At 51.1% G+C, this 15227-nt stretch overlaps 1 protein-coding gene across 3 annotated transcripts in view; it reads right to left on the bottom strand.

Annotated features, from left to right (window-relative positions):
• Nucleotides 1-14589, bottom strand: part of CHST11 (carbohydrate sulfotransferase 11) — a 262006-nt gene extending 247417 nt beyond the window's left edge. Inside the window, exon 1 of one of the 3 annotated variants that reach the window (XM_042993066.1) lies at nucleotides 14006-14589. In XM_042993066.1, the coding sequence (XP_042849000.1) occupies nucleotides 14006-14108 (103 nt within the window). In that variant the 5' untranslated portion in view covers nucleotides 14109-14589. Of the gene's footprint in view, nucleotides 1-13990 lie in introns of all 3 variants that reach the window. The other 2 variants (XM_007096465.3, XM_007096466.3) reach the window with 2 other exon arrangements.
• Between the last annotated feature and the right edge of the window lie 638 nt (nucleotides 14590-15227).

The raw sequence follows: 15227 nt of genomic DNA, 5'->3' as shown, positions 1-15227 counted from the left end.
TGCGTTAGAATCATTTCAAACCAAACGTAAGCAATTCCCTGAACCCCTCTGAGTTTCCACTGCCTCATCTGTGGAATGGAGTTGATAACTTTCTCTCTCTATGTTACAGAGTTTGTTGGGATCTCACTGGGAAGGTCAAGGTTCAGGCGGCATTTGACCAACCAGAAGACTCCAGGTATTTTAGAGGCCTGAAATGACTTGAGTGACGCATATCTGATTCCACAGCTAACATCTCACATTTAACACCTAGAGTCCCAGAGGGTACAGCTTAAACCCAGGAAATAAAACATGCCTTAAATAAAGGGGAAAGGGGCGTTCTAACCCTTCAGAGTAGCACTAGCCAATGTGGTAGGCCACAAACACGTGGAATGAGGCTAGTCTGAATCGAGATGTGTTGCACACGTAAAATACACACTTAGCGCAGAGACTTAGGGCAAAAATGTAAAATCTCAATAATCTGTAATATTCATTGCTTGTTAAAAAGGATTCTTTAGATATTAATTTCACCTGTTTATTTTTTTCTGTTTCTTTACTTTGTTTCAATGTGGTTGAGGGAAAATTTAAAGTTACACACATAGCTGACAGTATATTCTGGCTGGACAATGCTGTCCTAGAAAGGTCCTGTTCCAGGTGCTCTCCCATTCCGGGTGAACCAGCAGATCCCTTCCCGGGACATACCGGTTTACCATCGTGGCTACGGTACCTAACAACCACGTCTTCAAAAGTTGCTCATTTTTTGGCTGGGTCTACACCTAGCCATCTACACCTAGCCAAATGAATCGTTAAATGAATTGCTAAATGAATTGTTCTTTGCTCTCTTCCATGACTGCTCCCTCACTGCACATCACTGCACAAACTGAAAACCCAATCGGCCACGACAATGGCTGAAAATCCACACTCATCACCTTCATTAGCGGGATGTTCTTCTTGTTTACCAATCGGCATCAAAGTATTCATTCTTTCAATAAATATTGACTGAGTGACTATTGCTATGGTCCCAATGTTTGTGTCCTCCCCCCAAAAGTCATACATTGGAAACATATGCCCGAGGTGATGATATTAGGAGGTGGAGCCCTTGAAGGTGATTAGGTCATGAGGATGGGGCTCTCGTGAATGGGATTGGTGCCTTTCTAGAAGGCCCCAGGGAGCTGCCTCACCCCTTCCGCCACGTGGAACGACAACGAGAAGTCTATGCCCCAGAAGAGGTCCATCACCCAATCATCCTGCCACCCTGCTCTTAAGCTTCCAGCCTCCTGTGCTGTGAGGAGTTAATTCTAGCTGTTTACAAGCCACCCAGTCTGTGGCACTTTGTGGCAGCGGCCTGAACGGCCTGGGACAACTTCTCCGGACCAGGCTCTGGTCAGATGTTGAGGTACTGGGCTGAACAAGACACAGCCTGCCCTCGATGACCCAATACGCCAGAGTGTGTAATAACAGAAGTGCGCACGCACAAAGTACCACGGGGCGCAGAGGAAGGCCGTCCACCTCCTTCATCTGACCGAGAGGACAGATGAAGATTTTACACGGGAGGTAACATATGAACTGCACTTTGACCTCAGGATACATCCAAGTTGAAGTGAGAAGTGTCACCTGAACACAGCCGACAGCATGGGTCCCAAGAGGGGATGAGCTCACCCCGGGATAGAGTGTAGGGTAAGAAGAGAAGAGGCTATCACTGAATGTTCCGCTTAGAGTCTGCCGCTGAGCGGAAGGTCCTTATAAACAAATTACCTCCTGACCTAATTAGCTGAAAGCAAGAACAGATAAACGGAGCATAACGGCGAGCATTGCTCATCTGTATAACGGAACTGGGAACCGCTCACAAGATCGCAAAGATTAACGGTGATAATCCAAGTAAAGCAGTTAGCACGCTGACACATAGTAGGTACTCAGCAAGTGAGCACTTACTTATGCTGTGTGAGTGTGTGTGTTGTTCTTAATAAGGCATCAAAAAACTACAGAATCTAAATACGAGTGTCCCAGCTATTGCCACTGTGGGTTGGATTAGTCTTTGTTGGTGGGGAGCAGCGAGCGGGGGCGGCCATCTGGCACATGTAGGATGTTTAACAGCATTTCTGGCTTCTCCCCACTAGATGCCAGTAGGACACCACCGCCCCCCTGCCCCCAGGTGTGACAACCGAATTCTCTCCAGACATTGCGAAAGGTCCCTTGCAGTGGGAGAGAGAAGGGAGCAAAATTGTTCCCAGCTGAGAACCACTAATCTAAATCAATAGTCGGGTGAGGTGGAAAGTTCATTTGGAGGGTCCAGTGCCTAAAAAGATAGACTTTTCAACTTGTAAAGAACCCCGAGCAATGATGGACCCCCACCCCTACCCCGTGGCTATCAAGCCTCCCTGGACTGTCTCCAGGAAAGTAAGGGGTGGGGCAGGGAAGGGCACCAAATACACCTTGGCCTCGCCCAAATCAGGATTACAGCCTTTGAACTAAATTTCAGCACCTTCTCTGGTGACCACGGCAGAGAGGGCCTCTGCCCCCACTATGAATGCCATCCCCCAGGGGCAGCTCCACCAGGCTAGCAGAGGGTGACTGGTCCCTGTGCGAGAAGAAGCCATACGGTCCTCCTCTGCACACAACAGGTTCAAGTGTGGTGACAAAGGCCAATCGATTCTGTCCTGTGCAATAAGCCACCCGACCTCGGCTCACCCAAGGGCTGCCACTGAACAACGGGCTATTTTTCCGAAACTTTTTATCCTCCTGAGTTCAGCTTTCAGAAATGGCACTGACAGTGCCCTGTGTTTTATTTTTCAAACGCCACCTTTTAAAGTTAATGAGAACCTGAGGGGTTGGTCGGTGGGGGAAAGCTATGGCCTCTGCATGCAGCATGAAACCGCAAAGCTGAGTCTTCACCAAATAAACTCTGCTTTTGTAAAATGCGCCACCGAGGCAGAGCTCGGTTTTGGCCTTGGCGGGGAGGTGAGCCGGCACAGCAGACAGGGGGTTAGTGCAGACGGAAAGGAGATACTCGGGGGCACCTGGGTGGTGGCTCAGTCGGTTAAGTGTCCAACTCTTGATTTTGGCTCAGGTCATGATCGCAAGGTTCATAAGCCCCACGCTCTCAGCTCGGAGCCTGCTGGAGATTCTCCCTCTCTCTCTGCCCCTCACCCACTCACTCTGTCTCTCTCAAAATAAATAAATAAACTTAAAAAAAAAGAAAGAAAGAAAGAAAGAAAGAAAGAAAGAAAGAAAGAAAGAAAGAAAGAAAGAAAGATAGATACAGCAGTCTGGAAGCAGGACCCTCTTAGTAAACCTCACAGTGCAGGGCAGACATAAGGAACGGATAAACACCTGCTCAGGTATCAAACAGAATGAAATACGACAGCATTTTTGTGAACGTGAAGATTAATATCTCAGAATGAGAAACCACAGTGCGTTTACTCTAACCATCTGTGTGCACAGTGTCTGCATCCATTTTCAAGGCATTTTCCCATCTAGTTTCTCATTGAATCCTCACCCCCACCAAGAGGTTGGAGACGTAATATTACTACCTTCACTTGGCAAAGGAGGGGACCAAATCTCTGAGGCTATGACTTTCACTCGGTCTTTCAAGCCATTATTAAGTGGCTATAATTTGCCGGGCGCTTGCCCAAGTTGTGGGGTGTGGCCAGGTACTACGCCAGACGCTGTTCAAGCCTGGAGAGTCTTGAGGAATTTCTCCAGGAGAAGCATTACTGGCATTTGGGCAAGATGACTCTGATGGGCGGAAAGATTCCATCCTTTGCAGGATGTCTAGCATCCTTAGCCCTGCCAACGAGACTGATGTCATCAGTCCTAGAGACAATCAAGAGCATCCCGACACATTTCCAAACGTGGGGGAGGGGACAACCCCCAACAGAGCCCCTACTACATATCCAGAGCAACAGATCTTAGACAGCCATGGCGCCTCAGTCCTCTCAATGTGACCTTGGATGAGTGATATTCTCTATGCCTCAGTTTGCCCCCTTATAACATGTGATAATAACCGTGTGTACCTTGTAAGTTTCTTCTGCGAAATAACATATTAAAGACCTGGCCCAGGTCGACCTTCAGAAATAGTACTCAATAAATACCTGTATTATTTCCCTGGCTCGTCTCCTTCTATCTCTAAAGAAAGCCACTTTCTCAGGGAGGCCTCATCCCCACTGCAAACTGCAGTCCCCAGGCTGCTTCGGTTTCATATCCTCCTTCCTTGCCTTACTGTCCTTCTGTAGCACTTGTCATCATCAAACACACTCTATGTTTTAAACATGCATTTGGTTATTGTGTCTTCCCCGAGGAGAATGTACCGCGAGGACATGCATTTTTGTCTGTGTCCCTGTCATATCTCCAGCCCCCCGAACAAAGCCTAACGCTTAACAAGCATTCAACAAAAACATCTTGAGTGATGTCCAATGGATACAGTAGGTGGCCAAGGTCCAAAAGCTGGTCTCTACACCGCAAATTCTGTGCTCTTTTCTCTATAGCGAATTCTGTGCTCTTTTCTCTATAGCGAATGACCACGGACGATGACAATAAAGGGAAACTGCGTCAACCGTTAAGAGATGTAAAGTGTGATATGACAATACTCCCTTGGAGGGGCCTTTGTGTCTTCCCCCTTCTAGGATTCTTTGAAGTTAACAGCTTCAGGCAGAAGCCCAGTCACCAGCCTGTTTCAACTTGAGTTGCCTTTGTGGGTTTTCTTCCCGAGGCTTTTAGGATAACCACTCACAAGACTGAAATGGACTTCAACCCCCACATTACCAGGTTTCTTTATCCCTACCCATACCTGCCTGAGTCAGAAACGAACTTCAGGTGATACTGGAGATCTCAGTGCTACCTGTCCTCCTTACCTACAGTCAGACTCGGACTCCCCACCACCAGACCAAGCACGAGGTTACTAGCACCCTGACCCAGAGTTGGCTGTGGCGGGCCTAGCGGTCACCGGTTACATTCGTGACAAGTCCAGACCTGGAATTCCAAAGTCTAGTGGACACGAGGGCCCTGGGAAGGCAACGTTACGTCTTTCATTTATATTTAGTCTAAAAAAAGAGCTTGAGTGTTGAAAATAGAAATCAACACAAACACTTCCATGTAACCCATCCTAACAACTCAACATGCCTTTTGTGAAACACGGGTGAGGGTGCCCGGGTGGCTCAGGTGATTCAGTGTCTGACCTTTGATTTCGGCTCAGGGGTCGTGGGACAGAGCCCCACGGCGGGCTCTGTGCTGAGTGTGGAGCCTGCTTTAGACTCTCTCTCTCGCTCTCCCTCTGCCCCTCTCCCCCACTCAATCTCTCTCTCTCTCTCCCTCTCTAAAGAAAAGAAAGAAACCCGGGTGTCATGAGGAGGACGACGGAGAGCCACAAAGTGAAGGGACTCTGTGGCCGTTTCCGTGATCTCATTGCTCCGGCCTATTTCACGGCTCGCCATTTACAACGAGTCGTAAGCAGAGGTACAGATTATATTATCTACTTTCACCTAAACCAATCCTCACAAAATGGAATGGAGGCTTAGAGAGATCCCAGCCAAGAAGCCACAGCGCACGAATACTCACAATGCACACACACTCCTCCGAGTCTCCATCTGCCACGTTGCAAGGTAAAAAGGATCGCAGAATCGGAGTGCACAAGGTGTCAGCCAACAGCATTAACCAGAGGATAATGAACATGTGGTTTTACAATCACTACTCGTAGAAAGTTTAGAAAGACCCTTATGCTGGATATTTAGATGATGGTGGTAATGCATATAAATTATCTATAAACAAAACATATTGGGAATGACTCCTCAAGTATGGTTCACCAGTAGTGTGCCAATGTGTGGTTGACTACTGTGGATGTTTGCTCATCAGCCATTCCACTACCCCTTCTTCTAGAAGGCCTTCTTACGCTGCAAAAGCCATACTTGGCCAGGCTTTCTTGAAGCCAGGGTTCTGGCTGTGAATTTGGTTTCCCCAAACAGAAGCACTCACTCAAGACTTAGAAAGCAGACGTGAGGGGCACCTGAATGGCTCAGCTGGATGAGCATCTGACTCAGGTCATGATCTCACAGTTCGTGAGTTCGAGCCCTACCCTGGGCTCGACGATGACGGTGTAGAGACTGCTTGGGATTCTCTCTCTCTCTCTCTCTCTCTCTCTCTCTGCTCCTCCCCCACTTGCATTCTCTCTAAATACATACATACATACATATACTTAAAAAAAAAAAAAAGACATGAGTCAGAGACCAACTTCCTGCCTTCTGGGCGGTTTTGCCGCAGGCTAATGTGGTGATGGGGACAGGAGAGATTTTACAACAGCATTACACGGTCCTCCCTCTGTCCTTCTGGGTGTCAAGAGGCAGCTGCAGGGGGGAATCCTTCCAACTCTGGAACCAGGATTTCTGACCCCTGGTTCTCAGTAGCCTCAGTTTGTTCTCAGACTCAGGAGCTCCGGGACAGTCTTGGAGACAGACAGCCGCACTCCTAAGGGGTCGGTTTGGAGCAGCCAATATAGATTTGCCTACAAATAATTACATGTACTATCAGCTGGGGCTCCTTCCTGCAGGCCCAGCGGAGAGCCCTATGCCTCCAGCTGCCCCCAGCAATTTCATAAGCACCAGATCCCCTCCATTAAATACCCTCTGCTTAAAATACTTAGACCATTTTTTAGTTCCAGCTCTGAACTCCGAATCCTAGTAGAGCAGGAGAGCAGAGAGATTTAGAGGACAAATGGAAGAGACCACCCGGAAGCTGTGTGGGCCTGGCAAAGCAGCCCAGCTCTTCCCTCTGGGCTCTAGACATTCAGGTAAGGAGGGGACAGGAGGGAACAGGTGTCTTTGAGATGAAATGTTTACTCTTGTTTACTCTTGAAGTGTTTACTCTTGAAATGTTTCCGAAGGACTTCTGGGCCAACCTCAGAGACAGAATCCGTGCCCTGATAAATCTAAAGAAGAAGGCACGCACGTGAACAAACAACTACATTTCTAAAGGGCCAGAGAAATTATAAAGGCCACGTGAGCTCGATGGCCATGAAAGAAACTAAAATCCACACTGTGATAGTCTCCCCAAGAAACGTCTACACCTATTTCTGTTGGAACTTCCAGGGTCGAGCCCCGGGTTAAATAAGTCACTTCGCCACCCTTCCCATTCGGGCTCTTCCCGACCCCTATCAGTTAACGTAAGAGAGATATGAACTGCAAGCCCCAAGCCTCTGAAAATGGGTACGAGCTCCCCCAGGCAGAGCAGAAAAGGCTTATGGGCCTACGTGCTGGCCAAGCCTTCACGAAGCCCACAGTCAGGGCTGATCAGGCACTTCTGGGCCCTCACCTGGAGCCTGCGTCTTAGGGGGATGCCCTTTCCCATCACCTTACTAAGGTCACGGGGTGTGCCGTGGTTTGCAAAAAGTACCTTCCCAATTTACAGAGGTGGCCGCCTCCGAGGGCATCAACTCTAAGACAATGGCCACTCTGAGTCCCAATGAGAAAGAACAAGCCTGGCCACAGAAGCATGGCACGGTGCCAAGAAGCCATCGATGACGACACCGTCAAAGTTCATCGCTACGAAATTGCGAAAAAAATGAGTCTCTCAGAATGGAGGGAATACGGTAATTGATGGGGTTAGGGAGCAGAGGAGCCCCGCCCCAGGACCCAGGCCTTCCAAGTCCAAATCACCAAGCCCCCAACCCAGTCCCTCTCTACGCCCTTACTGAGTGCCCGCAGAAGTCAGGGTGCGACCGCGCTTTGTAGTCGTGAATGCCATGGATCGCACCCCGAACGTTTTGTTGAAGACTTTCCCAACACCAGTTCCGTTAAAATGTTTCTCAAATCTCTTTTACCACTTTGTGGTCTAGTGGGGGGGGGGGGGGGGGAGGGAGGGGGCAGGGTGAGGAGAAATGGGATTAGTGCGGTGACCGCTTTACCAAAGCGCAGGACCAGCTGCCCAAAGATAAAGGTGCAAGTAAGAAGCTTCCTCACCTCCGGGCCAGCCTGCCCCAGGGCCCGCAGCAGACTCTGCTCCGGGCCCCTTCCCTCTGCTTTGTTTTTTTTTTGTTTTTTTTTTTTTTTTTTTAATATATGAAATTTACTGTCAAATTGGTTTCCATACAACACCCAGTGCTCATCCCAAAAGCTTTGAACACTCATTGCTGCCTGTCTGGCAAGTTCCCACCACAGGGGCAGGCCTCTGCTGCTCTATGCCTGGGACATTCTCCCTGGGATGGACACGTGGATGGCTCCTTCCCTTCCCTGAGGTCTCTGCTCTCCAAGGTCATCCCACCAGTGGCATTCCCTAATTACCTTTATATTCAATTGCAAGCCCCGCCCCCCATCTATCTCTCCCTGCTTTGTTTTTCTCCACACCACCTGACAGGCCTACTTTTCTTTTTTTTTTTTATTTCTGCATTTGCTTCAAGTCTGGCTTTAAGTTCCCTGGGGGCCAAAATCCATACTGAATCCCCCAAGTGCCTAGACCCACCTCCAGGGCCTGGCACCGAGTAGAAGAGAGAAAGACAAGAGGCCGAGAAAAAAAAAAGCACAACTCAGCTTGTAAATTCTGATCAATCATATTTGATCTCAGATGCGTCAAATAAGTTTCCGGGAATTTTTAATTGATAGATCAGACTATTCAATGACCTCAGAGGAAGATGTGCCTTCCTCCTCACTTGTGATAAAGACAGGGTCTCGAAATTCAAGAGAAAAAGAAACGAAAAAGAAAAAAATGAGCAAGCAAACAATGCTGGTTTTTCCAAGAATTTGGACTTACATGCCTGCTGGCGATGACTTTCACAAGGCCTTTTTCACCTACCCTCCCCAGGTTAAGGAGGTGGGTCTTGTGGGTGGATTTTAAGAGGGGGAAACGGTGGGGCCTGAACTTGTAAGTGTTTGACTTCCTGTTTTTAAACGGCTGTGCTGATAGAGCTGGTCATGAGCAAAATGGCTCTCCAACCAGATAAATCTAAACCGCAGCCCCCACTGCTGCAGGATGGATCCCCGCGTCCCCTGCCCCACGGACATCTCCAGCCACCCCTCCGCTGACCACCACTTTTATTTCAGAAAGCAATGAAATGAGAGCTCCTGAGCAGTGGCTGTAACTGTTGGAGGGAACTGCCTAAGTGTATCTGTCTCATCTTAATGCGGCCATGACAATGCCTCACTGAGGTGCAAACGTTTCACCCACCAAAGGGAGTCCCCATACTGGACAGGTCTTAGCCTTCAGTTATTTAACGCTGCTTTCAGGATTCATAACAGTCTCCTATTTGAGACCCTCCTGCTGCCTTTGCAAAAGGAAACGCCAGAGAGATAACCTAAGAACCGGCCCTACAAACCGGTGAGTCCAAATTCATTTCATGTATAAGCAAAAAGATTCGTGTGCAGTTTTAAAAAAAGTAATACAAATGATACAGGACTGACATCCTGCAAAGTGGGGCGGGGGGCGGGGGGGGGGGGGGGATGGCAGAGACATATGCAAATCTATAGATTAAAAAGGTTGAGGTTAAATGTTGTCTTTAAACATAATAACTAGTCACCATAATGATGCACTTGTCTAAAATACATCAAAACAGGTACAAAAGGCATGATATAATCTCAACTTTTTTTTAACATATATATTCTATAATACATAGAATAAAGCACCTGTTGCCTCTGGGTGGTGGAATACTAAATGATGGTTTCTCTTCTACACTTCCTAAATTTCCTAAAATGAGCACATATTATGTTTACAATTAGATTAAAATCATCACACAAAAGCACTGCACATTCAATCTAACCAAGTACAAGTACAAAGGGGTAACCCAAGAAGTCTTTACATAAAGGGTATAATCTTTCAATACCTTCGACCAAGGCAAAGAAATCCCAGGCAACAGTGAAAGTAAACATACGGCAGGAGGAAAAAAAAGAGAGGAAGAGAAAGAGAGAGAAAAGGCTTTCTCCTCCGCAGGCTTCTCTTCTTCGAACAGGAGATTTCGAACAAAATCACAGTCCTAGGGAGCGACACAAAAGGAAGGTTCGGAGGAACTCTCTTCACACACTGGGCACAAATGCAGCCCCGGGGGCCTCCTCCGCTTTGCCTTGAGGAGCACAGCTCCATCAAAGCCCAGCTGTCCGGGGCAGGTAGGCAACACAGTTTACTGTACAGGACGCACATTTACAGGACGCATTTGCTGATGGACTCGAATGTGTGCAGAAACCGCTAGCATGTGGCTCCAACCTCACCCACTTCAGGGGCTGCTCACACCCACAAAAGGGGTTAGTGCTGTGGACGGGTTTCTCTGAGTCAGTGGCTAATGGAGGCCAAGCTCCCCCAGTACCCAGGACACCGAGCAGTGCCCCAACTGCCTCATACCTCGGGGCAGCAAATCTAGGCCGCGGGGAATGCTCCACCTGGGGTACAAAGACTTAAACCAAATCCATGTGTGCGGGGGCCCTCAGAGACCAGGAAGGCAGGGAAGGGTGCCCACCACACGGACCCAGACTCACAGACACAGCATTGTCGGCAAGGCTTGATAACGTTCCTGAAGACCAGAGAAGCGGGTCTTCTGGAGCTGAGCTATTCGTGCTTTTCCCCAGCAAATATTTTATTGGGAACCTACTATGTGTCAGGCACTGCGTAAAACACTGGGATTAGGATGGGGCTAAAACCTGATCCCAGGGTGCCTGGCTGGCTCAGTCGGTAGAGCGTGCGGGACTCTTGATCTTGGGGTTGTAAGTTCAAGCCCCACACTGGGTGTAGAGATGACTAAAAAATAAAATCATGGGGCACCGGGGTGGTTCAGTCAGTTGAACACCAGACCCTTGATGCTGGCTCAGGTCACAATCCCGTCATGGGACCGAGCACACACCCCGCACCCCCGCCCCGACCCCCCCCATCAGCCTCTGAGCTAAGCATGGAACCTGCTTAAGATTCTCTCTCTCTCTCTCTCTCTCTCTCTCTCTCTCTCTCTCTCCCCCTCCCTCTGCCCTCTCCCCACTCATGCACAGACTGTGCACACACTCTCTCTCTTAAAAAAAAAAAAAAAAACATTAAAAAAAAAAAAAACCTGACATAAACAAGGACTATAACTCAGATGTCAGAGATCTAAAGAAAGCTGCCTTACTGACAAGGCCCACTTCTCCTGAACCCTCCAACCAAATTAAAGATCAACTACTCAAGTTTATGAATTGCTTGGGAACTAGAAAAGTACAGAAGACAATGGGCCCCAGATTAGAATCCGAGGGAGAGACAGCCAGCCCTCCCATCGCCAGCTGTCTCCTTTCTTTTTTCTCCCCCACCTCTCACACTCCAGGTGTTCTCAAGGTACCGATGAAGCCCGGAATCCATTTCTTTCGGAATACTATTTTTCTATTTCAGATACAGGAATGTGGAACTCCTACCGGAGGGCTCCAAATTTTTAGCAACAATCTGTGCCATGGCGTGGTCCCTTATGCCTCTCCCCGGGTGATCTTTCAAGACTGAAACTGCACAGCCAGGCCAAAGGATCATCCCACCAATGACCCCAAATCCTCAAAGAAGCAAAGATCCAGCTAAGTTTTAAAGAAATTCAAAGTAGTAGAAAAGATTTAGCATCAGCTGTCGTCAACCGTGAAGTTTAATAAGATGGGGGGGGGGGAGAAAGGAACATGTTTAATATTGATTTCGAAGCATATTTTTATGGCCCATGTCATAATAAACTGATGGCACGGAGTTTTCGTGGAACCATACGTAATTCAACATAAGGAAGACCTCTCCATTGGACCATCTTCAAGTGCACATTCAATAGAAGGTATTGACAGTGGAACTTGCTATGGGCTGGGAAAACATGTCAGGAGAGAACACTCATACAGATATGAATAATAAGCAAATGCCATTTCTTAAAAGGAAATGGGGCCAGGAAGGGAAGCGAAGGCTGAGAGCAGAGGACAAGCTTCTTCCTGGTGTCTCTGGTTAAAAAGTTATTTCCGAATACTCAGACAAGAAAAGGCATCGGCTGCATGAAAACCATGGCGAGTGGGGGTATTATCAGTACCTGGACGACTAACAGGTACGGAGAAGTTCAAGTGCATTCCGCATGGAGACTAATATCCGTCCTTGTCCTTGGCATTTCTGCAGAGAATTACCCGGCATGTTCTGTCCAGGCAAAATTTTAAGCGGCCTAAACACGTATCTGAAGTCTAGACCAAACCCCTGGGCCCTTTGTTTAAACTGGTTGAGCCCCAGTGCACTTGCACGGCACCCAGTCTCCCAGTCTCTGGGGCGGAGTCTGGCCTGGCCTCCAGGATGCTGCTGTCTGTCTGGCCTTGCCCACTGGAACCACCGCACCGGCTGCCCAGAACATAAGCGAGGTCCATTTTTAAATTCCCTTAGAAGTTTCCCAACCACCGGTCTGGGTGAGGAGACAAACACGGCTGCAGTTTGCTGACATGAAACTAAAAATACCCAACTGCAAACAAAAGCCATCTTTTTACAAGGCTGGCTCGGATGTCCTGAGGTTACCAGTGGTAGCGTCAGACCATATCCTTGGCCGCCTGAACAACTGCTCCAGGGCGAGCGGGGCAGAGGGGCCGCTCAGTCCCCGACGCTGTCAAGGAATCTCACACCCGCAGCCCTGCCTGATTGATGGAAAGAACAGCTTTATTCCTCTGCCACCCACCCAAACGCAAGCTAGAAGAATTCGGGGCTGCGTCTGCTGAAAGTGTTAGATACATACACACTGAAAGGAGAACGCGGGAGGCAAAAGAGAAAAAAAACCAACCCCATTTCCCTGGAAGGAAATGTGTTTCCAACTCCCTCCTTGCAATTATAAAAGCAAATTATTGCTGTGGCTGTACTGAGAAAGGCAACTCGGAGGCGTAAAAAAAAAAAAGAAAAAAGAAAAGAAAAGAAAAAAAGAAAGAAAGCAAAAAGGATTTCGGAGCCAATGTGGCCCAGTGGGAGCCGGCCGGGGGTGAGGTGGGGGGTGTGGATACCACGGCTCCCCCGGCCGAGCCGCGTCACCCCGAAGCCTCCTCGGAAGGCTTTTGTACCTGTTGGGCTTCGGGGCCGAGCAGTGAACCCCCGGCCGCCGCGCTCGAGGGCGCCCCTCCCTCCCCAGGTCCCAAACTTTCCTTAGCGCCTTTTGGAAGGGGCGAGCCTCGATCCTCCCCCAGTCCAGATTTCAGATGTGTAACTTGCCTAAGCTACAGAGGGCTGGGGGAGGGGCTCACTGCCACACGCCCCGGGGCCCTCCGGGGGACTTCAGAGGTTCGGAACCCAGGAGAGGGGCAAGCAACCTGACGGTCAGTCCAGGACCGGGCCAAAGTTTCCTCCAAAACTGCTGCGGCCAAGGCGTGACCCAGGAGCAATGACCAGCGCAGGGTCGGGAGAGCCGTTGGGGTGGGGGCGCGGGGTGAAGCAAGCCCCAGGACACCAGCCGCAAGGTCAATGAGGAGCCAGACCCCGGGGGCAAACGAGGGGCGCCTGGCCCCTTCCCCAACCTAGTGGAGAGGCAGTGCGGGGCACCAAGCCTCTCCCCACACCTCTGCGCGGCGCTGAGCCCCGGACACGTGGGAGCCTGAGCCTCAGGCTCCCCAGCAGGGACTGGAGACTTCGCCGGGGCGCACACCCTTAGCCCCCAAGCCCCCAAGCCCCCAACCCAAGGAAAAGGCAGCGCGCCCAGGCGCAGGGCGGCCGCCTCCAGGCGCCTCTTTCATCCACGGATCGCTGCATCCGCGGGGAGTTGCATTCTCTTCAAACCGGCCCCCCACGTCAGCAGCTGCCCACAACCTCTCTACCTTGCTCTGCTACCTCGCAGACAGACAGACAAGAGACACAAAGAAAAAAGGGAGGAAAAAAAAACCGCTCCCCCTTGCTCCCATCCTCCAGCCTGGAGCCGGGAGGAAGAAGAGGAGAGAGAGCACGTCTTCCCTCCTCCTCTCCATCCCGACTCGTCCTGTCCGGGCAGCAAGGAGTCCCGAGGTGGCTGAGGGAGAAGAGGTAAGGTTGGAATAGGCAGAAACCAGGCGCCAGCGAGCGAGCGAGAGCGCGAGAGAGAAGAAAATATCCAACAAAACCACGCTAACGCGCCCCCTACCTGGGTGCAACATACTTTGGAAATAGAAGATGACCAGGATAAAGGATCCCAAGCAAGTGGCCAGCACCATCCGGCAAATTCTGTTCATCCTCATCACTTCCAGCAGCGCCGGCTTCATGGCTTTGTCCTGGCTGCGGGGACCGGGGTGTCCGGGAGGCGCGCCCGGGGCGCAGGAGCCGGGACCCTGCCGCGCGGAGCGGAGCCCGGGAGGCGCAGGGCAAGGGCTGGGCAGGGCTCGGGAGGGGGACGATCGGGAGGGCTTCGCGGCCGCTCTCGGAGCCCCCAGCCCCGGGCAGGGGTACGGAAGGCGCCGGAGTTGCTCTGGAAGTGCCGAGATGCGTGGACCCGCCGGCTGCGCGCTCCTGCTCCTCCCGCTGCTCCTCTTCGCCTCCCCGCCGCCGCCTCCGCTCCCGCCGGCGGCCGCCGCTGCCTCCTCGCGGGCCGGGCGGCTGGGGTGCGAGCGCTGGTGGTGCCGCCGCCGCCGCCGCCGCTGCGCTGGCCGCTGTGGCTGTCGGACGGGCCCCCTCCCTCCGCTCCAAAGGCTACTTCATTGCGCTCCAATGATCTATATATTCCGGGCTGGGTTTTACCAAATGCAACTCGCAGCCCCCGGCGAGGGGAGGGCGCCCGCGGAGAGCCGGGAGGAGGGAGGGGCCGGAGCGCCGGGGCGGAGCGTCGCGCTCCCCCCGCCCCTACCCGGGAATTGGTCGCGTCCAGCTGTTTCCCGGGGAGTGCGGAGAGCGCGCCGCGCTCCCGCAGGGTCCCAAAAGCCCTCAGTCCCCGGCCGGGCTCGGCCGCCGTCTGGAGGTTGTGTCAGCGTTTCCATGACAAAACCCGGAGGAAAAAAAAAAAAAATGCGAATCAAATCGCCTCGGTGCTGCCACCCACTCCTGCCGGCGTTCGTGGAGGGAAGTGGCAGGGAGCGAGTCGGGCACCGAGAGCGTAAAGGGGGCTGGTGGTCCGCGATTGTTTAAAATCGCTGGACGAGGTGATGGAGAAGTTGCCCCTGAGCCCCCAGGGAGCGAGTGCCCTTTAGCCGAAGCTCCAAACGGGCGGTTTCGTTTTTTCTTTCAAACCACTCCCGGGCTCGAGCGACGCTTTGGAAAGGGGTTAGAAACGGCTGACTTGGGGGTCAAGGTTAGGGAAACTGCACTACCCGCAGGGGTCTGGCGACCGCCGAGCTTTCCCGGGGATTTGTGCAGAGTCTCTCCCTCAACAAGGCAAAAGGGACTGGCTT

The sequence above is a fragment of the Panthera tigris genome, chromosome B4 (genome assembly GCF_018350195.1).
Source record: "Panthera tigris isolate Pti1 chromosome B4, P.tigris_Pti1_mat1.1, whole genome shotgun sequence".
Classification (NCBI taxonomy): domain Eukaryota; kingdom Metazoa; phylum Chordata; class Mammalia; order Carnivora; family Felidae; genus Panthera; species Panthera tigris.
This window is presented reverse-complemented; position numbering and strand designations above follow the sequence as displayed.